General features: G+C 50.9%; 1 protein-coding gene across 1 annotated transcript in view; it reads right to left on the bottom strand.

Moving 5' to 3' along the window:
* VWF (von Willebrand factor) overlaps positions 1-26849 on the bottom strand; it is a 124922-nt gene that overhangs the window by 52009 nt on the left and 46064 nt on the right. Inside the window, exons 15-25 of the mRNA XM_070790261.1 lie at positions 26542-26757; positions 20300-20540; positions 18670-18764; positions 15806-15966; positions 11601-11704; positions 10420-10558; positions 7034-7168; positions 5551-5697; positions 2174-2314; positions 1926-2039; positions 183-339 (exon numbers count right to left, since the gene is read on the bottom strand). Coding sequence (XP_070646362.1) covers positions 183-339; positions 1926-2039; positions 2174-2314; positions 5551-5697; positions 7034-7168; positions 10420-10558; positions 11601-11704; positions 15806-15966; positions 18670-18764; positions 20300-20540; positions 26542-26757 — 1650 coding nt within the window. The remainder of the gene's footprint in view (positions 1-182; positions 340-1925; positions 2040-2173; positions 2315-5550; positions 5698-7033; positions 7169-10419; positions 10559-11600; positions 11705-15805; positions 15967-18669; positions 18765-20299; positions 20541-26541; positions 26758-26849) is intronic.

Here is a 26849-nt window from a genome sequence, read left to right as displayed (position 1 = left end):
CCCTGTTGCTTTATTCAATCCTGACCCTCCTCAAGCACACCTGTGTCCTGACCCCTCCACCTCGGCTTTCACCCCCAAGTGGGTCTTTCTCCCCCACCAAGGCGTCCACCCCCAGGGTCTCACGGTCCAGCTGTGTGAGGGGAGGGTGCACGGCCAGGATCACAAGGGACCGCGGGACTCACGGCACAGTGTGGCTGTCCTCCAGGTCACCACCTGGCCGTGCTGGGCACACTCGTGGGCGTAGGCAGCGATGGTGTCACAGAAGCAGGCGCAGTCCCCGATGGACTCGCAGGAGCAGCTGTCATAGATGCAAACATCCAGGTACGGCTCGGGGTTCACCTGCAAGAGAGGCGCGGGTGGCCATGACCCAGGGCTGCGCGTGGGGACTCTGGCCCTCGGCCAGGCGGGAATGTGCCGTTGATCAGAGTAGGGACAGCGGCTCCAGAGCAGAAAGAGAGATGGGAGGCCGTAGTCTCCAGGAGGGGGTGGGTAAAAAGGCAGAAATCCTATGTTCTCATCTGGATTCCAGAAAAGGGGGGAAAAGGCAGGCTTGCCAGCCTCTCATAGATGAGATGTGCCTGAGAATTTTTCAGAAGAACATTCCTTTCAAGCCATCTGTTCCAGGCACCTGATGAGCCATCATCCATCCCTATAACCCACTTCCACCCTCATGGGAGTCTGGGTGCTTTACATAAACACAACACACACACACACACACACACACACACACACACTCTTTCCTGGACTCCACTCAGCAGAGAGACCAAGAAAACCAAAAACCCATCAGGACCACCCATACTGTCCCGCTAAGATGCTATAGGCTGACGTGCTGGACTTCGGCTGGCCCAGTGCTCCTGGACTCCGACCCCAAACCTACCCTAGGGGAAGCCCACCTGCCGTCTACATTCAAGCCCTAACCACCTCCCACTTTCCACCTGCCGCACACCTGACCCCCACATACCAGCCTTGCTCAGGGGAGTTGTGGTTGGAATGAACCGGACATTAAGCAGCTCACTGTGCCCCACAGCCTTGGTTTCTTTGACCCTCTCACTGCTTCCCCACTTCCTGCTCAGGCGCCCGGGGTCTCCACCAAACCAGGGGATCCTACCTATGCTTCTGGGTGCTGAGGGACTAAAATTCACTGGCTGGATAGGAAGAGATGAAACACAGGTGTTCAGCCACTCCCACGAGGGCGACATGACGAAGCAGCAGGCCTGGGCACCTGTCTGTGACTGCCCCTACATGTGTACATACATATACAAATACACACGTACCCACAGATACACATGTGGGCATATATACATTCAGACAGAGACAGAAACCTACACTGAACCTTTTGCGGAGAAATTCCTCATCACCACGTGAGTTAAAGACATCCAAAGAAGCCATAAAATACAGGCTCAAAATCTGGCTTTAAGGGGATTTCCTTGGTAGTCCAGTAGTTGGGATTCTGCACTCCCAATGCAGGGGGCACCGGTTCAATCTCTGGTCAGGGAACTAAGATCCCACATGCCACACAGAGCAGCCAAAAAAAAATTTTTTTTTAATCTGGCTGTAAGACCAGAAGAGTTTCTGTAAGACAAGACCTGGGAGCCCAGGGCACAGGTGGGATGTCTGGGGCCAGAGACACAGCAGGGGCAGGAGAAGGGAACCCACCATTCTGAGGTTAGAGATAAGGTAACCTGTGGGGGACAAGCCCCAAGACTGAGGCCAGAAGGGCAGCTCAGGCAGGATGCACAGAGAGCCAACCATTGCACAGAAGAAAAAGGCTTTGCCAAGCATTGCTTTCCTGATAAGACATCGATTATTCCTTTTCTTTCACAGACTGAAGCCACAAGAGGTGAGCAACTACAGATCATTTCTAAAGCTCCTGGAAGCATCCACGGTTAGAAGTGCCTGTCTCCCAGGCCCCCTGCTGCCCTCACCAGCCTGTTGCACTCTCGGAAAACATCACTGGTGAGGACCCTGCAGGAGGAATCCACCATGGTCTGCTTCATGACGTTGTCATGGCAGATGGCAGGGGCCGAGTCCAGCCGCACCTGGGGAACCAAGAGGGAGAACACAGATGGACCCAGAACAGTCAATCCGGAAGCAAACAAGAGTCCCTCTCCCCAAGCCCCGCCCCCTGCAGGCCACACGACCCACAGCGCACAGCAGAGGGGACCCAACCTACTTTCTGGGTGTCAGCGCACTGTGGGCTCACTTTCCAGGAATTCCCAAAGTCCACGGGGTTTTCCTCCACTTGGAGGCTGCTGCTGGTGAGGTCATTGTTCTGGACGCCATCGAAATTCCCACACAGGCCGCATACCCGCTCCTGGGGGACAAGTAGGGGGAGCGTGAGCTTTGCAAACCTCGGAGAAAACTGGCTGAGTCAGGAGGAGGAGAGTTCCAGGCAGCACGGGAGGCAGACTCGCCTGAGGAAGAGGAGGAGGGAAGGGGATGGGAGGGCAGCCCAGAGGGAGACCAGGGTGGTCAGCAAAGCCCCAACCCTGCCAAGGCCCTTTCCCTGCTTCTGCACTGACCCCCATGCTGTAATTGTTCAGTCACTCAGTTGTGTCCGACTCTCTGTGACCCCATGGACTGGCCTCCCTGTCCTTCACCATCTCCCTGAATTTGCTCAAACTCATGTCCATTGAGCCAGTGATGCCATCCAGCCATCTCATCCTCTGTCTCCCCCTTCTCAGAATGAACATAAATGACCCCATGTTAAGGTTAAGGAAGCCAAGATCATTCACAGAGAGAAGCAGCACACCCAGGTCCCTCGGAGGGCCAGTTAAGCAGCCAGGGCCCTGATCCCTGCAGTATAAACCGTCAGCCGCCCCAGTAAGGGTCTGAGCAGAAGAGAAGCTGGTTCAGCATTACATCAATGAGAGTGTGAGAGGTCTGAGGAAGGAGCCCTCTAGTCCCACTTGACTGTGGACAGTTGCTTGCCTTCCCTGGACAACTGCAGCCTGTCCAGAGCAAGCTGGCCAGGATCCTCTGTGTGTTAGTCACTCAGTCATGTCCAAGTCTTTGTGACCCCGTGGGCTATAGCCCACCAGGTTCCTCTGTCCATGGAATTCTCCAGGCAAGAATACTGGAGTGAGTTGCCATTTCCTTCTCCAGTGGATCTTCCCGACCCAGGGATCTAACTCAGTTCTCCTGCATTACAGGCAGATTCTTTACCATCTGAGCCACCAGGGAAGGCCAGGATTCTGCTGTATACTAAATGCTACCAGCACTGACATAATATCTTACTTCTCTCCATGTTCACCTATCAGGGGGTGCAGTATACAACAAATCCTGACCAACTAATGAATGAATAGATGAAAACCATCACATAAGAACCACTGGACAAAGACTTCTTCAGCAGTCCTGTGGTTAAGACTCTGCCTTTCAATGCAGGGGGTGCAGGTTCAATCCCTGGTCAGGGAACTAAGATTTCATAAGCCGCGATGTATGGCCAAAAAAAACTTTTTTTAAGTGGACAAAATCAGCCTGGAAAAGAAAAGGTGATGCTTTTAGAACCTTTTTGAAGTCCTGCCTTGAGACAAAGAGAGGTGATTTATTCTGTTTTGCTAGGAAACATGTAAGAAAAATGTTCTCATAGGTGGGCAAAAGGACAAAGATTTTTACGTGGCCTGACAGCCCCTGCGTATGGCCCTGCCTGGTCCCTGTCCTTACTGACCACCAATCACCTCAAGCCCCTCCTCTCTAGCCACCCTAGTCTGCTTGTTCAACACAAACACCATCTACCTCAGGGACTTGGCACCTGCTGTGCCATCTGCCTAAAGTCAGGATATTTACACGACTCCCTTCCCTCTTCCCCAAAGACTCTTCTCACACTTTCTGAGACGAGTCTCATCAGACCAACCCATCTAAAATACTTAGTGGCCCAGTGGTCTAGAATCAGCCTTGCAATGCAGAGGATGTGGGTTTGATCCCTGGTCGGGGAGCTAACATCCCACATGCCGTGGAGCAACTGAACTGAACCCGAGCACCACTAGAGAGTCCCTGCCCTGCAATGGAACATCTCCCATGACACAACTAAGATGCAACACAGCCAAATAAATAAATAATAATAAAAAAAACATAATAGGGACTTCCCTGGTGGTCCAGTGGCTAAGACTCCACGCTCCCAATGCAGGGGGCGTGGGTTTGATCCTTGGTCAGGGAACTAGATCCCACATGCTGCAACTAAAGAGTGTTTACAGGCTGCAATTAAGACTTGGAGCAGCCAAAAAATAAATAAAAATATATTTTAAAAATATATATATAATCTTTAAAATATAAAACACATAATATCCCCACTAGAATATGACCTCCATCAGACTTCCCCGATGGCTCAGAGAGTAAGGAATCTGCCCGCAGTGCAGGAGACGCAGGAGATGCGGGTTCGATCCCTGGGTCAGGAAGATCCCCTGGAGGCGGGCATGGCAACCCACTTTAGTATTCTTGCCTGGAGAATCCCATGGACAGAGGAGCCTGGTGGGCTGCAGTCCATGAGGTTGCAAAGAGTCAAACACAACTGAGCAATTAAGCAAGCAGGCAGGGTTGTGGTAGGCAAAACAACAGCCAGCCCCAGAGATGTCCACGTCCTAATCCCCAGAACCAGGAATATGTCACTGTACACGGCTAAGGGAACTTTGCAGGTGTGTTAGGTCAAGGATCTTGAGACAGGAAGACTGTCCTGGGTCACCTGGGTGAGCTCAGAGTGATCACAGGGTGCAGGAGAAGTCAGAATGAGAAAGGCGATGAGACCGAGGGAAACGGAGAGCAGAAGATGCTGTGCTACTGGCTTTGAAGGTGGAGGATGGGACCACAGCCAAGGGATGCAGGCAGTCTCCTGAAGCTAGAAAAGGCAAGGACAGATTCTCCCCTCACTGTATCAATAGTAAGTTATTTTCCCCATACCCAGAGTACCTAGAACAGTGCTTGACACATAACAGGAGTTTAGTAAGCATTTGTTGAATAATGGAATGAGTGCATTGCTGATGCTCTCCAGAAACAGCATGGGGTCGCAAGGAGCAGCCTCACTCAGATACGAGCTGAGAATGAGCCATCAGAATGCTGGGAACGTGGGTCCTGCCACCAGGGCAGACAGAGCATTCATCACATACATGCGTGGAGGAAACGAAGTCCCAGCAAACCGTCAAGACCTGGCCAGACATCACGAGCTTCCCCCCAAGCAGCTGATGAGCCATCTCACCACAGCCCTAGGCAGGTGCTGGCCTGGGCTCCATGGGAGGTGCACCCAGAATGTTCTGAGGTGTTATAGTCACATTGTGCATGATGGGTTTTGCTCCTTAGGTTAGGAAACCTTAAAAATACCTACTGCCAGTCAAGGGACTGTTTGCAGGGTCCAGGACCCTCCATCCTGCCCACGGGCAACTGTCTCGGGAAACAGCCAAGGTGAACTCTAATCCTTGAGTCTTATCTGTGTTGGGAGGAGGCTGAACCAGGTGACCACCCACCTTCCCCCTGAGACTGGGGGTGGGGATCCCAGATGCTGCTCAGGGAGCTGAAGATGCAAGCAGACAAAGAGGGAGGAAGTGGAGAAAGGTCACCCACCTGGTACGTCCGCTTCAGGAACACGGAGACGGCCAGGTGCCCGTCCCAGACCACAGAGAGGGCCTTGCCCAGCAGCACAGTGATGTACCGGCCAGACTCCACCACCTCAAAGTGCGTCTCATCCTTCATGGGCGTCTTCACGTTCACCTGAGCGAGAGACCAGGACAGTAAGGGATAGCATATATGTGTGTATACATGTGTATATATATAATGTATGCTTGTATATGTGTATGCTTCTGCTGCTGCTGCTGCTAAGTCGCTTCAGTCATGTCTGACTCTGTGCAACCCCACAGACGGCAGCCCACCAGGCTCCTCTGTCCTTGGGATTCTCCAGGCACGAACACTGGAGTGGGCTGCCATTGCCTTCTCCAATATATGTGCATATACCTGTATATGTATGTGTATATATATAACGTATTCTTGTATATGTGTGTATATATATTTGTGTGAATAATGCATGTATGTATGTGTGTATTCATTTATTATATAATACATATAAATGTGAGACTTAATATATATGTATGTATAAAATATTTGTATGTATAATGTATGTGTATATATGCATGCAGACATTTGTATATATTATATATATAAATGTGGGTACATACGTATACATGTGTATGTATGTGTGTATACTTTTGTACACATTATATATGTGCGTGGGATATAATATTTATGTGTATGTACATATGTGTATACATTTGTATGTATATGTGTGTATACATTTGAATATATAATATATATGTATATGTGTGTATAATATATTTATATGTGTTGCATCCATTTGTGTGTATAATACATATAACTGTGGGTATGTAATATATATGTATACATGCGTGTAAATGTGTGTATACATTTGTATATATAATACAAACAGCTATGGGTATATAATATGTATGTATTTGTGTATATGTGTGCTTATAATATATATTTGTATAATACATGTGTTTATGTGTGTATATATGTATATAATACATATAGCCATGGGTACATAATACATATGTATGTGTGTGTAGAATATGTGTGTGTGTGTACATGAGTATATATATAATTCATATAACTATGGTATATAATATATATGTATGTGTGTGTACACAAGTGTGTGTATTTGTGTGTGTATAATGCATGTTTATATATGCATATGTCTATGTGTGTATTGTAATAACATGACTGTGGACATATAACATATGTGTGTGTACACACGTATTCCCATATGAAAGTCCTCCCACCCTCCACTACCCCCCAAGTCCGCCCTGGCTCTTCCTACACTGGTGTAAATACAGTTACACACCCTCCTCCACACGTGTCTGCACTTCCTTTTACTAAATCCATCACCATCTGCACCCGCCCCCCTCGCGGGACATGGTGAGGTCTCTCCACCAGCAGCATCGTGCTCCACCCGCACGTGTCCTGAACTAATGCTGGGCACTGCTCCCCATCAGCTAATGGGGGCACTGAGGGTGGGGCACCAGCCCATACTCACCTCCCCGTCAAACAGCTCTATTTCTCCTCCTTCCACCAGGATGGTGATGCGCTTCCTGCACTTCAGGGAGGGGACGCTGCACCCCTCATTCCCCACCAGGACCCGGAAGGTGCCGGGGTTACTACCACAGTGGTCCTGGGGAAAGGGGTGGATGTCAGGAGAGAAACACGATCCTTCCACCCCTGCCCAGACCAGCAGACCCGTGGTCGGTGCTCCCAGGCCTTTGAAGGGAGTGTTACAGGAGGCTGCCATGACCACATGCACGTGTGTATGCGCTTGTGTGTTCATGAGCCAGACGACACTCACAAGACTGCCATCCTCAGCCATCAGCCATGAGCAAGCGCCTACAGTCAGGCAGGGAGAAGGGCTGAGGGGCAGGAGGGAGGAAGAAGGGAGACAGCGGAAGGTGGACACATCAGCCTGCTGATCCCCCACCCCGCCCTGGAGCCTGTTGGGCCAGCCTCAGCAGGGACCCACACCATCAGGCATGCGACACTTGGTAGATCCAAGCTCCAGCGGAGTCCCCTGGGCGGCTGGCCAGGACTGTAACCAAAGACCGCCAGACCCAGCAACACCAGCTGAGCTGCCACCTCTAGAAGGCACTGGTCCTCGCTGGGGTCTACACAGAAAAGCAGCAGAAAGGGACACGCTTCTGGCAAACACCTCCCATCGTGGCTGTCACTGTGGTGTGATGGGGAAAACCACTCAACTTAGAAAAGCTAGGTGCGGGCTTGTTTCTGCCACATCTGGGATGATGTTGAGTAGGTCACTTACCTCTCTGACTCACACACTCATACACACACACACACACACAGCACACACATACAATACACACTTGCACACATACACACACATACACATATACATAAACAGACACACATTCATATACACACAAAGACACACACATAACATATATACAATACACACTTTTGCACATACATACATGCACACATGCACACATGTACACACATATAGGCATGCATTCATATACACACAAAGACACATATACACACATGCATTCATGTGTGTACACATTCATACACAGTCATACACAGTCATACACAGTCACACACAGTCACACACAGTCACACACATGCATATACACATAAGTGCACACATACACACACAAACACACATATACAGACACATTCATATACACACATACACCCACGTGTACATACATAGATAACACATGCAATACACACTCTGCACATACATAGACACACATACACACATACATACATACCACACGTAGGACGTGCCCCTCTGTAAGATGGAATTAGCCAACCTAACGGGACTCTTAGGTTAAACGGGTTTGTCTCAGGCTAATGGGGTCGTCAGGTTAATGCGTTTGTGTTGGGTTAGTGGGATTGCCGGGTTAAACGGGTTAGGGTTGGGTTAATGGGATTGTGAAAGTTGTAAGAGGGAACAAAGGTAGAAGCGCTGTGTCACCAGCTGAGATTTTTCTGAAGGGGAGGGTTTAGTCCTGAGAACACCTCCCAAAGGAGGAAGGGGAGTCAGGGAGGGGACCCAGGAAGAGCATCCTTGAAGGGACATCAGCACTGGCTGTGGGGCAGGACTAGTAGCCCCCCGAGGGGCACAGCTCTGTGGGGGCACGACTGCCCACCTGGGCAGCTTCACTGGGCAGGCAGAGCCAGGGCAGGGGGTCTGACCAGTTCCTCTCACTGCACTGAACTGTCGTGCTTTCTGGGTGCCCAGATCTGAACCTAACTGAGGGTGGAGCCCCAGAGCTGGGTCACCCCTTCTTTTGCTACCAAGGCTGGAGGGCACACAGGTAACAAAGGTGGGCTTCCACATACGACCTGTGGGGAAACCCCAGAGGGCACCTGGGGGTGCGTAAAACCATTTCATGGGGTGCATGCCCATCTGCCAGCATGCCGCCCACCTCTCTGGGGCCAATCTGAGGCAGGGGACAGAGGCAGGGGGCTCCTTCCCCCCACGCCAGGCAGGTGTCATGCTCCATCTCACTCGACGCCCGACTCCCTGCAGCCCTGACTCCGAGGCTGAGGCTCCTGTGGGTCTGTGGTCTTCCCTCCAGACCACACCGAGCCCCTCCTCCCCGGCTCGGGAGAGGGGAGATGAACAGACCGCAATCTGTTTAAGCTGCAGAGTCCAGCCTCCTCACTGTCGTGAATAGAGAGCCCAGCCCTCCTTGCTCACCCACATCGCTGTCAACCAGCAAGAGACACGCCCAGGAGTCCACCCACCGGGAGAGGGGGCAGAGCGGCCCTGAGTCCACAGCTAGGATCCCCTGGGGCTGCTTCCCACCCTGCGGGCAGTAGGACCTGCTCTACCCCACACCCCCTCCCCACTCTGAGCTGCACTGGGTTGGAAATGAAAACGGTGAATAGGATAGAATAGGACAGGATACGACAGGATAGAATAGAATAGGAGCGCCCTACATATGAACTTTCAGGTGGCAAACTTTCAAAGCTGCAAACGTGCAACTCGTGTTCTAGCGAGGAACCATCACGTCAGGTGCGAGTGAACGGGCAGCTTGCCCTCCGTCTCCCATCGCTGCTGGCCCTTCAGCTCCACCATCTCCCCCGCTCCTCTCCCTCCTCCAGTCAGTAACTCTTCTTGCCTGGTCACTCGATGCCAGCCCCTGTATGCCAGCTGTTGGGCTGTTGTACTTTTGTACTATTTTACTTTTTTGTAAAGTACTATTGTACTTTCCAAGGTACTGCACTGTGAGATTAAAAATGTTTTCTTTATTTTCGTATTTGTTTTTTGTGTGTGTATTATTTGTGTGAAAAGTATTATAAACCTGTTACAGTATAGTACAAAATATAGCCAACTGTGTTAGTTGGGTACCTAAGCTTACTTAGGTGGACTTGTGAACAAACTGGACATACGAACAGAACTCTCAGAATAGAGCGCTCTCAGAATAGCACTCACTCGTAAGTAGGAGACATGCTGTAGAAGACAACAGAACAGAATAGATGGAATGGAACAGAATCACAGAAAGGGAAGGAAACTCCAGGGGTCATTTCCGCCATCCCCAGCGGGCTGTCCACTGCACAAGGATGCTGGCAGAGAGGGTGCCGGGGCCATAATCCAGCCCCGATGCCACTCGCCATGGTTGGTCCCCTGACCAAGCTGTGTCTGCCAGGAGGAAAGAAGCCCTTCTCTCATTCCCTTGTGCTGGAATTGGGGTGACGGGAGCCTGCTCCACACCAAGGCCAGTCGACCAATGAGTTTCCATCCATCCCTGGAGGCGTCCAGGGAGTTGAGGCAAGTCGGCAGTCACCGGGGTCTTGAGGCCCTGCCTCTCCAGGGACTGGGAAGTCACTCCATTAGAAACCAGCCCCCAGAGCTGTTTCCACAAGCAGCTCTAGCCTGGGACCCCCCTCCCCAGGTCTCACCTGCACCAGGACATACTGGCACTCCCCCGGGAACAGGTACTTGAGCCCATCAAAGGTGAAGTAGTGAGCCAGGCCCAGGGCAGAGCAGCTAGCATCACACACGTGGTCCGTACAGTTCCACTTCCGGTCCTGACAGACGCTGGGGACAGGAGATAGGGGGTGAGGGTGAGGCCACCGGATATAGGGGCAGGTCCGGCATCAGGGCAGCCAGGGTGCCACCCACCCCCAGGAGGCCTTGGGAACTGGTAGGTGGCTTCAGGGCCTGCAGATTGGACCTCGCGGGGCTCTGCAGTCATGAACCCCCATGTTTTTAGGGAACAGGGCCAAGGAGGACAGGGAAGCCAGGCTACCCACTCATCACAAGGGGGAGACGACCAAAGAAGAGCCCCAGTTGTCCGAGGTGACGCTATCACCACCTGCTCCGAACGTGCGGAAGCCCAGTCTCCCAAGACATTACCTGGGAAGAGCCACTGGCTCTCTATACAATGGACCCCAAGGCCAAAAGCCCCTCTGAGGCTAAGGGAACACACAGGACAGAAGAGCAGGCAAGTTCTGAGTCAGAGAAATGGTGACCAGCCATGAACTTCTGCTGGGAGAGGGTCTGTGTGGGCAGCAACGTGTATAAACCCACAGGGACTTGCCAGCTGCCCACACCCCCATCTCCCCACTCCATACCAGAACCAACATCAGGAAGTCCACTCTGGGCGTCAGCAGTGGGATGCTCAGGCCTCCAGCCCCTTCCTGCCTGGCCCCTTGGCCCATCCCTAAAGCTCTGCAGGCCCCAAAGAAAGGCGGGGTGATGAGCAGAGTCAGGGACTGGGTGAAGGACGGTCCCTTTCCAGGCAGGCACCCTCACAATATGCCTGGAGGAGGGGGACCAGGATAAAGCCACAGAAGGACCCCGGCCTGGTGCCCTGGGGCAGTTTGGTTGCACATGCAGTGATGGACACAGCCCTTATATTTCCCCTGCCCCCTCCCTGCAGGGAAACACTGCTTTCCAGAGAGCATCCATCCAGGGCGAGCCCAGGGGATGAAAAAGATTCTCCCATTTGACAGATGGAGAAACAGAGGCAGAGGGAAAAGGACAGGTGCAGTCACATTCCCAGGAGTGGGGAACAGGCAAGTGACCAAACCCCTCCCCGACCTGCCCCCAGGACCCCCAGAACCGCTCCCAGCCTCACCAGCTGTTGCAATCGACCTTCACCCTGTCTCCGGGGGCATACTCTCTGCCCTGGTGGAAGCAAGGGCACCTTTCCAGGGCCACACACCTGTTCTCATGCCGGACCTGAGGGAAAGTGAAGGGAAAGTCTTGGGGCCACAGTGAGTGAACAGCCACGGCCAGAGGCAACCCGGGGAGCCCACACCCAGACTGGGGCTGGAGACCCTGCTTGGCTCTCATCCACACTGGTCCTCCTGGCTCAGCTGGAGACGCTCTGACCCCCTCTGCCCTCACACACTGCTGCAGGCAGGAGCCCTGGGACCCAGTGGAGACTCCAGTAACACATGTCAAAAGCCCCTGACACATGCATCTCCTTAGACCAAGTAATTCTTCCAGGGGATTTCTCTAAAGGTAACAGAGTTATGGGTAAAGATTAATGTGCAATTATTTACCATTCAAAAAAAAGTGGGAGCAATTAAGTGTTCAACAATAGGAAAATGATTAAGCCCATTGAGGAATCTCCAGGTGATATTGGCCAATGGAAATATCAAAATCTTAAAAGTTTTGAGAACTACTTATTCTGTTAATTTTTAAAACAAGAGATAAAAAACTGTATATACATATAGTCTCAATTATGAAAAAAAATATATATATATACTTCAAAAACTGTCTGGAAGGGAATTTAGAAGTTGCCTCTGAGGGGGTGGGATAAGGGAGTTTGATTTTCTTTCTGTGGTTTTTAAATTTTCTTCTGATTGCTCTTCACTGAGCATTTATTATGTTCTATAATTGAAGAAACTGGACAATAGATTTAATGAAATGAAGTAATCGGTTAACAATGTACTTAATGTCCTGGAGGTAAAAGCGGAATACTGGCCACAGGTAGGGATGGACCAGAACCAGAAGCTGGGGGTTTTCAAGTCCCACGAGTCCCCTCCTGAGGGTCTGACGCACCTGCCCTCCTCCCCACCAGCCCTCCACCAGCCAAGGAGTTACCACGTGACAAGTTATACTCCTCACGGGATGCCGCCGAGGGGGCAGGGGAGAACTGAGAAGAGCCACTGGCCCCGGTGGGCTCAGGAAGAGCTGGCCAAGCCCCTCTGACTCCACATAGGGATCTGCTTCCATCCCGGCAGTCCAGGAGGCAGCCCTGGACTCCCGCTCTGCATGACCTTGAGAGAAGGACCCACAGCACTCTGGTTCCAAAGCCACCCAAGGGTGAGAAGCTTCTGGTATGGGTGCCCCAGCATCCACATGACCCCACTGCTCCACAGACAAGCCTGGGACCCCTAGGCTTGGAGCCCGGGGACAGGGCGGTCTTGGGCTGAACATAAGGCTTTCATGTCAGGGATCATAGACTGAAATTATGTGTGTGAATATGTGTATATGTGCATTCACGTACATGTGTTTGTATGCATGTGCTAGTGTATATGCATGCATTTGTGTGCATGTGTATATGTGTGTCTTCCTTGTGTATGCACGTGTGCATTTGTGTGTGTGAGTGCCCGTGTGTATGTGTGGGCACATGTATGTGGCTGTGTGCCTGTGTGTGTGTGGGTATATGTGGGCATATGTGTGGGTGTATATGTGTGTTGATATAAGTGAGTACCCATGTGTCTATATTTGTGTTGTGGCTGTGTGTATATGTGTGTGCCTATGTGTATGTGTGGGTAGGCACATGTGTGTGTATGGCTGTGTGCCTGTGTGTGCCTATATATATGTGTGTGTATGCCTGTGTGTTTCTGTGTGTGCATGCATGTGTGTATATGTGTGCATGCCTGTGTGTATATGTGGGTGCATGTGTGTATATGTGTGAGTGCATGTGTGTGTTAATATACATGAGTGTACATATGTGTCTATGTGTGTGTGTGCCTGTGTGTGTGTGTATGTGTGTGCATATCTATGTGTATGTGTGGGTAGGTGCATGTGTGTGTATGGGTGTGTGCCTGTGTGTATCTGTGCATATGTGTATATGTGTGTGTATGTGTGCATGCCTGTGTGTATATGTGAGTGCATGTGTGTGTATTAATATACACGAGTGTACATATGTGTCTATGTGTGTGTGTGCCTGTGTGTGTGTCTATATTTGTGTGTGCCTGTGTGTGTATGTGTGTGTATATGTGTGTATACCTATGTGTATGTGTGGGTAGGTGCATGTTTGTGTATGGCTGTGTGCCTGTATTATATGTGTGTGCCTGTGTGTATCTGTGCATATGTGTATATGTGTGTGTGTGTATGTGTGCTTGCCTCTGTGTGCGTATGTGTGTGTGTCTTGTATATGTGTGGGTGCCTGTGTGTGTGTTTATACATGTGAGTATAAGTGTGTCTATATGCGTGTGCACCTCTGTGTGCATGTGTGTATATATGTGTGTGTGCCTATGTATATGTGAGGCAAGGTTTCCCATTAAGAGGCTCTCAACTTTAACGCCACCAGCCCAGCTGAATCACCCAGAGTCCTAAAGCATTTTTAAAAAAAAATCCACAGAGATAGAAAGATAAAGACACAATGCAGAAGATGGGCGGGACGTAGATGAGACCTGGTCCACATGGAGGGTGGGCCGGCACTGCAGCCCCAGGTGAATGGTCCACATGGAGGGTGGAGGGTGGGCTGGCACTGCAGCCCCAGGTGAATGGCCCACATGGAGGGTGGGCTGGCACTGCAGCCCCAAGTGAATGGCCCACATGGAGGGTGGGCCGGCACTGCAGCCCCAGGTGAATGGTCCACATGGAGGGTGGGCCGGCACTGCAGCCCCAAGTGAATTTTGTGCAAGTCAGTCTCTTGGACATTGGGACATGAGAAGGATGATACAATAAAAGTAACGATTGTCCTTTTAGGACTTCTGAAGAGAACAGGCAGAAATAGTAGTCACGTTTGTTCATCAACTCATGACATCTTGAGCAAGAAAGGTTTGCGCTGAGAACTTGGTCCTGGGTTTCAATCGGCCCGAAGAAAAATTATGAAGTAGAAAAAATTTGGTTTTGTCACTTTTCTCTGAAAAAAACCCACCTCACCCCTCCACACTGACCCATTCTCCAAAACCTTTTTTTTTTTTTTTTGCCTTCCAACTGCGCTATGTCCTCCCTGCTAATATTTCCAGCTCAATGCATGTTTGCTACCAGGAAAGAATCTGGTGAACTAACTCTCACTAAAGTGTGAATGACTTCCTATGCGGATTTATAAGAGAAGCTTTTTTAAAGTTCTTTTTTGTTAACCAAACTAACTTCATACCTATCATATTTTAGTAAATCTGATAAGGTGACAAACCATAGGAAGTATAGGAGATATCTTTGAGACAGGAGGGCTTTCTGGAACCTTTTAAGATTACATTTCATAGGATTTGCAATGCCCTCCTGTGAGGCTCTCTGTGGATGTGCCCCTGAGCCCAAGCTCTAGCTTTCAAGAAGCAGCCCCAACCAAGAAGGAAAGGGAGAGAAGAAATAAATCAGGAGGTTGCAACTGACATATACTCACAACTAAACATAAAATTGATAACGAATAAGAACCTACTGTACAGCACAGAGAACTCTACTCAATACTCTGTAATGAGCTATATGGGAAAAAGAATCTTAAAAAGAGTGGATACATGTATAACTGATTCAGTTTGCTGCACAGCAGAAACTAACACCACATTGTAAATCCAAATACACCAATAAAAATTAATTTAAAACAAAACCAAATAAAAACAGCGCCCAAGTCTTTTCAGGCTTCCCAGTGGGCCAGCGAGAAAATCAGACCTCAAAGGACCAGGGAAATAAACACACTTCCCCTCTGCCAAGAGGTTCCCTGGTGCCAGCAGAGCTGGGTACCAGTTTGGAAGATGTGGCCACTAGACTTCAGAGGTAAGTGAGCATCTCGCAGACAGTGGTACACCTGGGGCTGGGAGACAGGAGACCAGGATTTCCACTACACAATTGTGTATCCTTGAATGGTTCTGTGTCTTTTCTGTCCTTGGTCTCCTCCAGTGTGGCAGGAAGTGTTGAAAGCTTGAGTCTAGGGCTCTGCCTGGAGACTGTGTCCAGCCCTGGCTGGAGGGCGAGAGACGGGCCCTGGACTGTGGTTTGCTGCCACCTCGTGGTGGATGCAGGTAATGGTATAATTTAAACGCAAGTGGTCCATTCAAGAATTTTTGCACAAAAAGGCTTGGGAACTTTTCTAGAGCAATCCCCTCATTTTTGTTGATCTTTCATGGGAAAAAAAAAAAAAAACAACAAAATCTGGGTTCTCACCATGCCCGGGGGGCAGAGGCAGCCGGACACACAGCCAGTGCTCATGCATTCCAGGTCATAGTTCTGGCAGGTTTTGGTGCATTCAAGCCCTTCGGCCCTCGGGTTGTCAGCAGGGCACACCACCTTGACCATGGGGGGCCGGCAGGACAGGCTCCTTTTGCCTTGGAGTCAGGAAAACCACAGATCAGCGGAGGGGTGAACAGGTCTGCCATCTACCCTGTACTTCATCCCCTGCCTGCAGTCACTCCACCCTAGAGGCTCAGGCTGTACAAGCCCTGGGACACGGCACTGCCTGACCTCCAGCCGGGCCCTGGGCAGCGGCTTCATCTATCATCTGACCTCTGACCTTTGCCCACACTGAAGGCACTTCTGCTGAGCTCAGCACCCCTCCGATGGCCCATGTTCCTCATCCCCTGACCCTGCCGCTGCCCACTACACTGAATCAGGACACACCGCAGAAACGTCCAGAGCCAAGATTTAGCCAGGTGCTAAAAAGGAACCTTTGCCCCAACACAATCATTCCTAAAATTAGCTTAATCACAGGAACTTTAAAGGGGGCTTTGCTCACATGTCCTCCTCTGCCCAGCCCCCAACCATCCCAGCCCCTCCATTTAAACCTGGAATATTCCATCCCTGGACCCTCCTACCTGTCCCCAACCCCCGCTTTGTCACTCTCCACCTGATCGCCTGACATCATATTCTGATGCACCATTTATTTTACTTCTTTGTTGACTGTTCACACCCACCCCACCCACAGGCTAAAATATCTGCTCCATGAAAGTGGGGGGGGTGGTGGTGGCGCGATATCTGCTTTGTTCACTGATACATTTCCTGACAATTAGTATCACTGCCTGATTGAATAAATGATGGCAGCAGATGACTGATACAGCGCCTGTCTTTCAAAAACTGATGCGCTGGATTGCATTTTTATCTTACATATAGAGCATTTACTACCTCGTATGGGTAAGAAAGTCAGAATTTCCAGCCTCATTTTTATATGGAAACGTCTGTTAGGAAACTAAAACCCTAAGAGGTTAAATGATTTTTCCAAATCACATGAAATTCTAGGAGTTCCCTGACTTTGAAAAAAGATACCCTCCAGTGACTAGACAAGCAGACAACTCTAGGCAAGAAAGATATGAAAGACCTAAGAGGCAGAATGTAGCCGAGAGGGGTGACGTCGTGGGGGAAAGGCTTCAGTGAGAGAGAGCGGAAGGAAGAAAGAGGCAGAGGGATGCAGTGACCTTGCGGTCCGCTATGGACTGGATGGTTGTGTCCCCCAAAATTCACGTGCTGCAATCCTAACCCCCAAAGGTTAAGAGGTTAGAAGGCAAGGGCTGGGGGAGGAGATTGGTTATGAGGGTGGGTCACCAATCATCCCTCATGAATGGGGTTAGCACCCTAAGGAAACACGCCATGGGGCTCCCTCGCCCCTTCCACCACGTGAGGACACAGTGAGGACCCAGAATCAGGTTCTCACCTGACCATGTGGGCACCCTGCTCTCGAATCTCCACCCTCCAAGACTGTGAGAAGGATCTGCTGTTTACAAGCCCACAGTCTGCAGTATTTTGTTACATGGCCTGAACAGACTAAGAAAAAGTCCTAAGTTCTGACAGCTGGTGAGCCACCCGTGTGTTTCAGATCCTGCCCCAGCTATAGGCTGAGATGCTCGACAACCAGCCAGCCATGCGGAGGGAGGGGGCAAACTCCCAGGGCCCTCGAAAAACAAACACGGTCACAGAGCTGGGTCAGAGGGAGGGTCCTGGGTAAAGTGAGAGGCAGGAAGAAGAGGTTGAAAAATAGCCCATATAAGACAGCGTATTAAAACGCAGAGACATCACTTCACCAACAAAGGTTCATCTAGTCAAAGCTATGGTTTTTCCAGTAGTCATATATGGATGTGAGAGTTGGCCCATAAAGAAGGCTGAGCACCGAAGAACTGATGCTTCTGAATTATGGTGCTGCAGAAGACTCTTGAGAGTCCCTTGGACAGCAGAGAGATCAAACTAGTCAATCCTAAAGGAAATCAGTCTTGAATATTCATTGGAAGGACTGATGCTAAAGCTGACGCTCCAAAACTTTGGCAACCTGATGCAAAGAGCCAACTCATTGGAAAAGACCCCGATGCTTGATTGAGGGGAGGAGGAGGAGGGGGTGACAGAGGACGAGATGGTTAGATAGCATGACTGATTCAGTGGACAAGAATTTGAGCAAACTTCAGGAGATGGGGGAGGACAGAGGAGCCTGGTACGGTGCGTGGGGTAGCAAAGAGCCACAATGACTCAGCAACTGAAGAACAATTTGCCTAAAGGCATCCCACTTCCTCCTCCTAGGGGGATCCTTTCTACACAAGGTGACAATCCATCTGGAATCCCATGAGGTCCCTGCTCCATAAATGTGAATATGGTCCCACCAGCCCCAGGTCAGCCTCTTCTCTCTCCTGTGTCTCAACCCTAAATAGCACAGCATCAATTACGACCTTCACACTAAAGGCACCAGGTTCAAACTGCTCTCTCCAATCCATCTGAGAAGCTTTCTAAAGAGGTGTCCTGGTCAGCATGTCCCTTGACAGAGAGGCCATCGGAGGAGGGTGGTGTTAACCACAGTCAAAGTGGCCAACACACCCACAGCTGCTCCCTGGGTTAAGGTCCCCGTGGGCCAAAGCGAGATCTCGCTGGTCCATCCTACAGGCAATTCAGTCTTTCCTCATCACAAAATTAAACTCCTCCTGCCTCAATACTTGAGATGTCCACATGCAAAGACCTGGAGGTCACCCACCCAAACACATGCCTGAATGCAGCTAGCCCCCTCGCCACGCCGTCTGAGCAGAGGGAGTGGGGAGCTCACGGTGAGCAGTACTCACTGCGGTGGGACAGGGGGCTGCTGAGGACTGCTTCAGGCAGCAGGCTCCCTGGGGCTCCACTCGTGGAGCAGTGCATGAAGCCATCTTCGCAGTAGCTGCAGAAACAAAGGTCACAGCCTCACTTAGAGGGACTCCCCGCCTCCCACAAGGTGCTCTGCCCACTCCAGCCAGGCTCCCATCCCATCATCCATGTGAAAGGCAGCTGCTCACCACACTACAAAACAAGAGGGCCACCAGGACCTTCTGATCGCCAAACTCAATGGCCTCTTCTCCCGGTAACACAAAGAGTTCAGGACTCCCTGGGTTTCAGCCAGTTGCTGGGTGGCTTGGGAAAGCGATCATATCTCTAAGCCTCAAATTCCTACTGAAAAAGCCAGGCCTGCCTGCCTAACAGTGTTGTTGCAAGGTCTTGGAGAGAAACACCTTGAATATTACAGCCCAGTCGCTCAGTCGTGTCTGACCCTTTGTTACCCCATGGACTGTAGCCCCCCCAAGCTCCTCTGTCCATGGAATTCTCCAGACAAGAATACTGGAGTGGGTTGCCATTTCCTCCTCCAGGGGATCTTCCCAACCCAGGGATCAAACCCTGGTCTCCTACACTTTAGGCAGATTCTTTACCATCAGAGCCACCAGGGAAGCCCAGAGGGTGAGTAAAGGATTGAGTAAAATAGGGCATGGAAGAATTTTGGGGGTGTGAAAACATTCTGTATCTTGAGTGTGACAGTAGTTACCTGATGTACACACTCGTAAACACCTATAGCTCTGTATACCGAAGAGGAGAAATTTTATTGTGTGTGAGTTATATCTCAAACAAAACTTTTTCTAAAATTGTTTAAAAATCAGAACAGCAAAGAGGTCATAATCAGGGAAGCCGAGGCTGGATGCATTAGGGCTCCTGATACTATTCTCCCCACTCCAATGTCTGAAATTTTCCATCAACAGGACATTTCAGCTGGTTTTCCTTGTAGACAGTCAGCTTTGAGGCCCACTCTGTGTCCAGTTCATCTTTAGGTCACCGTCTCTAGCCTAGCACCCAGGACAGAACCGGTGCCAAGGAGGTGTTTGTAAATGTTCTGTTACAAATTTTTTCTGCGACTGTGACTGCCCTGCTGACACTGACCATGCCCAAGGGCCTGGGTGAAGGACAGCAGGAAGTAGGTGTGATCTGGATTTTTTTTTTTTTTCCCAAGAAAAGCATGAGGCAAGTGGGGACAGTGATGTGCTCTGGAGGCGATGCTACTATGGTCAATGTTCTTCTGGCTCAAATGCTTTGTTCTGAGAATGCTGACGGGAGGCCGAAGGGGAGGCTGGCAGGGAGCACTCTCATCTCCTGTTCTAGAAAAGGCAAACTGACACCTCATGCAGGGAGTGGGGCTCCACGAGTGACAGCTGGCTTACTGCTCACCTCTTAGTCCCACCGCCAGCCTGAAGCTCCAGTGCCGGGCACAGGAAGGCAGACAGAAGGCCTGGGTGATATCCCAGCTTAGCTCCCAACTCACTGTGCAACACTGGGCGGGCACTTCCTGCCTGCCCATGGGCCTCAGTGTACCCATCCATGAAATGGAGGACTCAGAGGACCATTTCCCGGCCCTGCCATTCCCGGGGTCCCCAGTCCCGCTGCTCGACTCACCACATGGTGTGATGGTCCGAGAAGATGTCTTCGGGTTGGAAGATCTCACCGTCGTAGTAACAGGGGCACTGGGCCTTGGGCACACAGGACCCTGTCTCGTCCAGGAAGAGCCCCGGCGGGCAGAAGCAGCCCTCCAGACAGACCTCGGTGCATTCCTCGTCCGGGTGGGAGAGTGAGCGGCAGGTGAGGTTGCAGGGGGTCCCACACTGCTGGTACACCTGGCCGTGTGGGCAGCTCAGTGCTGGAGGAGAGGGCGGGGCCAGGACAGACACAGCGGAAACGTTACGACGAGCAGGACTGTGGTTCTAGGACCAGCAGTCCCACCCGCTGCCTCTGAGACCCCCAATTATACCTGCATGGTCATCGCCTTATCTTCCCACTGGGAGCAAAAGTGTGTTTTTATGCTCACAACTGTCTGTTCTTTTTATTTTTTATTTTTTTTCTATTTTTTGGCCGCATAGGAGATCTTCGTTCCCCAACCAGCGTTGAAACCCTCTTCAGTGAAAGTGCACAGTCTTAACCACTGGACCGCTAAGGATCCCCACAAATGACTGTTCTAATTACAGAAGTATACGCTTTCTCCTCTGTTTAACTAGGGGGACCATGCTTTGGTCATCTTTGAATTCTCAGAGCCTGGGACAGAGTAGAAATCCTGGTAGATTTTAGGGCTGTAAATATCAACCCTGAATACTCATTGGAAGGATTGATGCTGAAGCTCCAATACTTTGGCCACCTGATGCAAAGAGCTGCCTCATTGGAAAAGACCCTGATGCTGGGAAAGATTGAGGGCAGAAGGGGATGACAGAGGATGAGATGGTTGGATGGCATCACTGACTTGATGGACATGAGTCTGAGCAAACTCCAGGAGATGGTGAAGGACAGGGCAGCCTGGCTTGCTGCAATCCACGGGATTGCAAAGAGTTGGACACAGCTAAGTGACTGAACGACAACAATTAAAAAAAGACTTGGCAGGGATGGACGAGGGCATTTCTCCCTTGATGATAAAAACAATGACAGCTCCCTTAACTAAGCACCTACTGGATACCCTGCTCTTCACGGGGGTTTTACGCCTTTGGTGCCTCTCAATGAGTGAGACCTCACAATCCCACCACCAGAGGTAAGAAACCTGAAACTTAAGCTTAGTGACCCATCAGGGACCTGCCTTCCAGGAAGAGGCTGAGGCAGGATTTTTTTTTTTTTTTTTTTTTTTGCTACATTGGGTATTAGTTACAACATATGGGATCTAGTTCCCAGATCAGGGATCGAATCCAGGCTCCCTGCATTGGGAGCGCTGAGTCTTAGCCACTGGACAACCAGAGAAGTCCTTGAGGCAGGATTTGAACCCAGCTCTCTGTGACAGCCCCAAAGCTCATGCTCTTAACCATTATGCTCTAAAAGAAAACAGTCCCCTAGGAGCCAGGCTTTGGGGACGTGCCAGTCACAAAGAGCTGGGGCACTCAGAGCAGGCAGCACCCACCTCCCCATAGCCCTTGCCCTTCCTGGCCTTCTCCCACATAGAAATATAAAACAGCTAAGAGAGTGGGCGCTGAACACCAAGTTCCCGGGTTCAAGTCCCAGCCGTGCCTCTAGTCAGCAGTGTCCTTGCTGGAATATAAAAATACCATCCAGCTGGGTGGCTGTGAAGGCTAAGGGAGTTTCGAGTCACGCCTGGCAGGTGGCGATTGTCTGCCACTTTCCTGCCTTCGTGAGAAAGGGGAAACGCAGCCCGAGCTCTGCAGGCCCCAAACCTAAGCGGCCCCGGCACTGACGGGCCCCAGCCAGGATTCAGCCCACTGAGCTCATGGTCCTCTCACAAGCTCCCCGATGACGGAATTCTTGACTGGTGGCGGGGGAGGGAGGCTGGTGTTGAGGGAGGCACTTGGCTCCTTCAAGATGCTTTCCCATTGCGGATCAGCTGTCATCCAAGAAATAAGAAGCTCACCCTGAGGACACTCCTCCCAGGATCACAGAACCTGTTGCTCCCTGTTAGAAGCCATTTCTCCAGCAGAAACCTGCTGGCTGTGTCCCAGGGAAGCTGTAGAGGGAAAGCCTGATCGTGAACCTCAGAAATGTCCACGCCGGGGTGCCTCCCCACCTACAACTGCCCCGGGTGGGCGTGGTGTTTGAGGGAAGCTGGGAGGGGAGGGGCTCTAACCATGTTAGACACAGACTTTTTTCCAAACCAGCAGAGACATTGGGTCATCGGTTGAATATTTAGAGCAAAGGTGGATTAAGATGGAACGTGCATACGTGATTCACTCAGTTGTGCCCAACTCTTTGCAACCCCATGGACCACAGCCCGCCAGGTTCCTCTGTCCATGGGATTTCTCAGTCAAGAATACTGGAGTGGGTTGCCATTTCCTTCTGCAAGGGGATCTTCCCAATCCAGGAATCAAACCTGCATCTCTTGTGTCTCCTGCATTGGCAGGTGGATTCTTTACCGCTGTACCACCTGGGAAGCCCTAAGATGGGACAGGTTGGGTTCTAAAGATGGGCGTCCCAATCCACTGAACCTATGACTGTAAGGGCACATTTCATCCAATCAGAAGGAGCTAGAGCTGAGAAGGCTTTTTCCTCTGAGAAGCCGGCTCAGCCGTGTTAAATGTCTCCTTCTTCCCCAGAGAATCCCATGGAGGGAGGAGCCTGGTAGGCTACAGTCCATGGGGTCGCAAAGAGTCGGACACGTCTGAGCGACTTTACTTTCACTTTCACTTTCACTTTTTCTTCCCCAGAAGTAATATCATCTGTTTAACATGCGTTGACTCTGTGTCCACCGCATGGGGCGTGGAAGGGGCTGTGCTAGTCTGGGGGATGCAGAGATGGTAAGACTTGGTCCCTGCCTACCAGGAGCCTGGGGTCTTGTCTTTCCAAAGGAAACACAACCAATTTCCAAGGGGAAAAAAAAATCTTGTGCTTCTCAGGACTCTCCTGATAGCACCTTGTAAAGCAGCTACACAATCGGGTCTTGCTCCATGAGAGTCCCCAGTGGGTATGGCCTATTCCTGGGGACAGAGTTAGTTGTTTAGGGATTCTGCTCATTTCTCAGGAAGGGAAAATGAGGTGCAGGATGGAGGAGGAACCCAGGCATCCTGCCCCCCCTTCCTCAGGCCTCAGAGCCAGGGCCACCTGGCTGGTTTTCTCTGGTTCAGCTCATAGAGACAGATCCCTCTTGTCCTTAAAAGTCTTCAGGGACAGGTTCTGCCCTGGTGGTCCAGTGGTTACAAATCTCAATGGTCCACTGAGCCCGTGTGCCCCAACTGGAAAATCCATGCACTATGGTGAAAGATCCAGCCTGAGACAAAGAAGATCCCAAAGCAACCAAATAAATATTTTTTAAAAGACTGACATAGCCTAGATAAATAAATTTTTCTTTTAAAGTCTCCAGGGATGGGGAGACACTTTCTGCCATATCACGAAGCCTTGAGAGCCAGGAAACTCTAACCAAAGGTCAGCGCCTGTTGCTGCGGAGTCGGCCCATCCCCTTTGTGTTCTGTTCTGGGTGGGGGTTAAGAACAGTCACTCCTAAGAGTTTAAAGACTATTTGGGTAAGCCCTCGGCATTCTGGGGGACTGTCCTAAAGGAGGAAATCCTTCAGGCGGTTCAGCACAGGGATAATGCGTAGTGTCTAACATCAGCAGACGATCAAGGAGACAGGGACAGAGTGAAGGGACAAAGGAGGTGATACAGCAGTTAATGCCACTGGGGGACTGTGGGTCGAAAAAACATGGGAGACCCTGTAAGTTCACGGTGACTCAGAAAGCAGGTTTGCTTAACCACAGAACCAAGCAGGCTTGCTTAGCAACAAAACCAGGAGACAAGTCTCCAAACAATAAAACAATGATGGCATGAAACCCACATCCTGCCCAGTGAGCTCAGTAAGTTAATGATCCCTAGGACATGCTCTCTGCACCCACGGAAACATAATCTGTGGACCCAGCTTGACCATGTAGGAACAAGAAAACTCACCTGCTCAACCTGGACGAGGAGCTGATGATGGAAGCAGGACGTCTACTCAAGAAGGACAGAGTCTTCTCCCCCCTCCCCACTTTTCCTCTGATTATAAAACTGTAGCCCAGTAAGTTCTCAGGATGTGGCATTTCTCACCCACCCACGTGTACAACCTCACAAGTGTCCTATTCTAATAAATCACTTCTTGGCCTCTCGCTGAATTCTTTTCCGCCCTGAGACATAAACAACTGTGGTACTGGAGCTCTTTGGAGCTCACGAAAGAACACCAAACTGTTTTAAAAACATATTCACAAACAGACACCACTTACTCCAGATCATGTCTCCCAATTTCTAAAGAGCAAACGCTGATAAGGGTTTTGGAGGGTGAAGTGAAGGGCTCGAAGCAAGTTGCCAGTGAGGTCTCAGCCTCAGTCCCCCTGGCTGCTGGCCTGTGACCCTGTGACACCCCAGGGAAGGCGGGATGGGGGCACAACTGCACACACCTAAACACTTCATCCTCTTCATCCTCACTTTGTGTCTGTTTCTCTTTTTTGTAAGGTCGCTTAAAATCAGATCGCACTTAAACTCATTTTTATAAGGTCGCTTAAACTTGGCTCATTTAATCCCAAATAATGACACTTCTAGAGCCCCCAAACCTAAACTCCTCTTCAAATATGTGTTGTTAAGTCCTTTTACTGTCTTCTGTAGTTCCTATTTTCCTGCTTCTATCAGAACCACCAACATTTATGTCTCCAAATACATCTACTTCACCCTATAAATCAGTGTCCACTAGACCATATCCTCCTTCAATGCCTTCACTTCTACATCCTTATTATTATTCCACCATCAGAAACAACTTTTCTCCATCAAGAAAGTGCCTTTTTTAAAGCCTGGTCAAGGGCGTGCGTGTACATGCTAAGTCACTTCAGTTGTGTCCAACTCTTTGCAACCCCATGGACTGTAGCCCACCAGGCTCTTCTGTCCATGGGATTCTCCAGGCACGAATACTGGAGTGGGTTTCCATGCCCTCCTTCAGGGGATATTCCCCACCCAGGGACTTCCCCACCTCCAGGAAGCCTTCCTTGGTTGCCCCTGCCTTAATCTAACTATGCTCTTGCTCAGTGTGACAGGAACCTAGTCAGGGAGGCAGTTTCCATCTCTGCCTCAAACAAGAAGGTCCAGGCCCTACAGCACTGTGACTGCCTGGCCACGCAGGGCACCGGGCAAATGTTCCCAGAGCAACAGTAACAACCAACCAGGGACCAGAGTGCGGGGCACACATGAGCTCAGATGCCAGGCCTTTAACAGTGCCGGAGAGGCTCTCAGATCGTCTGGGGACAATGACTTTACTCTACTTTACACGACTTCACACAGTGCTGGAGCTGTGGGCAGGGACTGCTCCGAGGTTTACCTGAAGTTATAAGCAGAGGACGGGCTTCCTAGATGGAGCTAGTGGTAGACTCCTCCTGCCAATGCAGGAAACGTAAGAGATGCAGGTTCGATCCCTGGGTCAAGAAGATCCCCTGCAGGAGGAATTGGCAACCCACTCCAGCATCCTTGCCTGGAAAATTCCATGGACAGAGGAGCCTGGCGAGCTATATAGTCCGTAGGATCGCAAAGAGTTGGACGTGACTGAGCACACATGAGGAGGAGGATCAAAGAAGAATATATCCACAGTTATCTCAGAAAGTTATTAAAATACTCCTTTTCCCAGTTACACATCTCTGAGGCCAGATATTCATGCAAAGCGCTGCAAAGAGTCAGACACAACAGAAGCGACTTAAAGAAGTGAAAGTGAAAGTCACTCAGTCATGTCTGAGCGACCCCATGGACTATACAGGCCATGGAATTCTCCAGACCAGGATACTGGAGTGGGTAGCCTTTCTCTTCTCCAGGGGATCTTCCCAACCCAGGGATTGAACCCAGAAGTGACTTAGCACACACACATTCAAGCAGAGGACTGGCACCTGCCTCTCTCCCATTGCTTCATCAGACCCTCCAGGTATGCAGGAACCCATGGGCATCTGGGACCCACTCGCTCCTCACCCCCACCCTACGTGTATCCCACACCAGGTAGCAGCAGCCTCAGAAATCTCTGCCAGGCAGGGACCCCAGTCCCCACTGCCCTGTCCTTCCAGGAAATGGGAGGGGTGAGGGATGGGAGAAGATGCCCTGGGCTCCTTCCCCAGTGGCAATAAAGCAAAGACAGTGCTCTGACCTGGCCCAGAGCAGAGGGCATCCCAGCGGATCCTGCTGGTTAGCCTGGAGGGGCAGCAGACGGGGAGGACACTTACCACAGAAGCTGGGCTCCCGCCATCCGACGTGCACGCCCCTCCGGGCGCAGGCCGCTGCGTAGTTGGCCACCGCGTCGCACAGGCAGTCTCTGCCGTCGGAGCAGGCGCACACGTCGTAGCGGCAGTTGCGCAGGTAGGGCAGCGGGCTCACGGCGCTGTGGCAGGCCTCGAACTTGGGGGACGTCAGGATGGCGCAGGCCTGGTCTGCGAACTTGGCTGTGGGGAAGGAGGGGCGTGTCCCGACCGCGCACGGGCACGCGCACTCGGACCCCAAGACCAAAATCCCTAAACTCGCCCCCTCTAGGCTG

This window comes from Bos indicus, chromosome 5, assembly GCF_029378745.1.
Source record: "Bos indicus isolate NIAB-ARS_2022 breed Sahiwal x Tharparkar chromosome 5, NIAB-ARS_B.indTharparkar_mat_pri_1.0, whole genome shotgun sequence".
In the NCBI taxonomy this organism is placed as follows: domain Eukaryota; kingdom Metazoa; phylum Chordata; class Mammalia; order Artiodactyla; family Bovidae; genus Bos; species Bos indicus.
The sequence above is the reverse complement of the archived record's forward strand: the minus strand, read 5'-3'. Positions and strand labels throughout refer to the sequence as shown.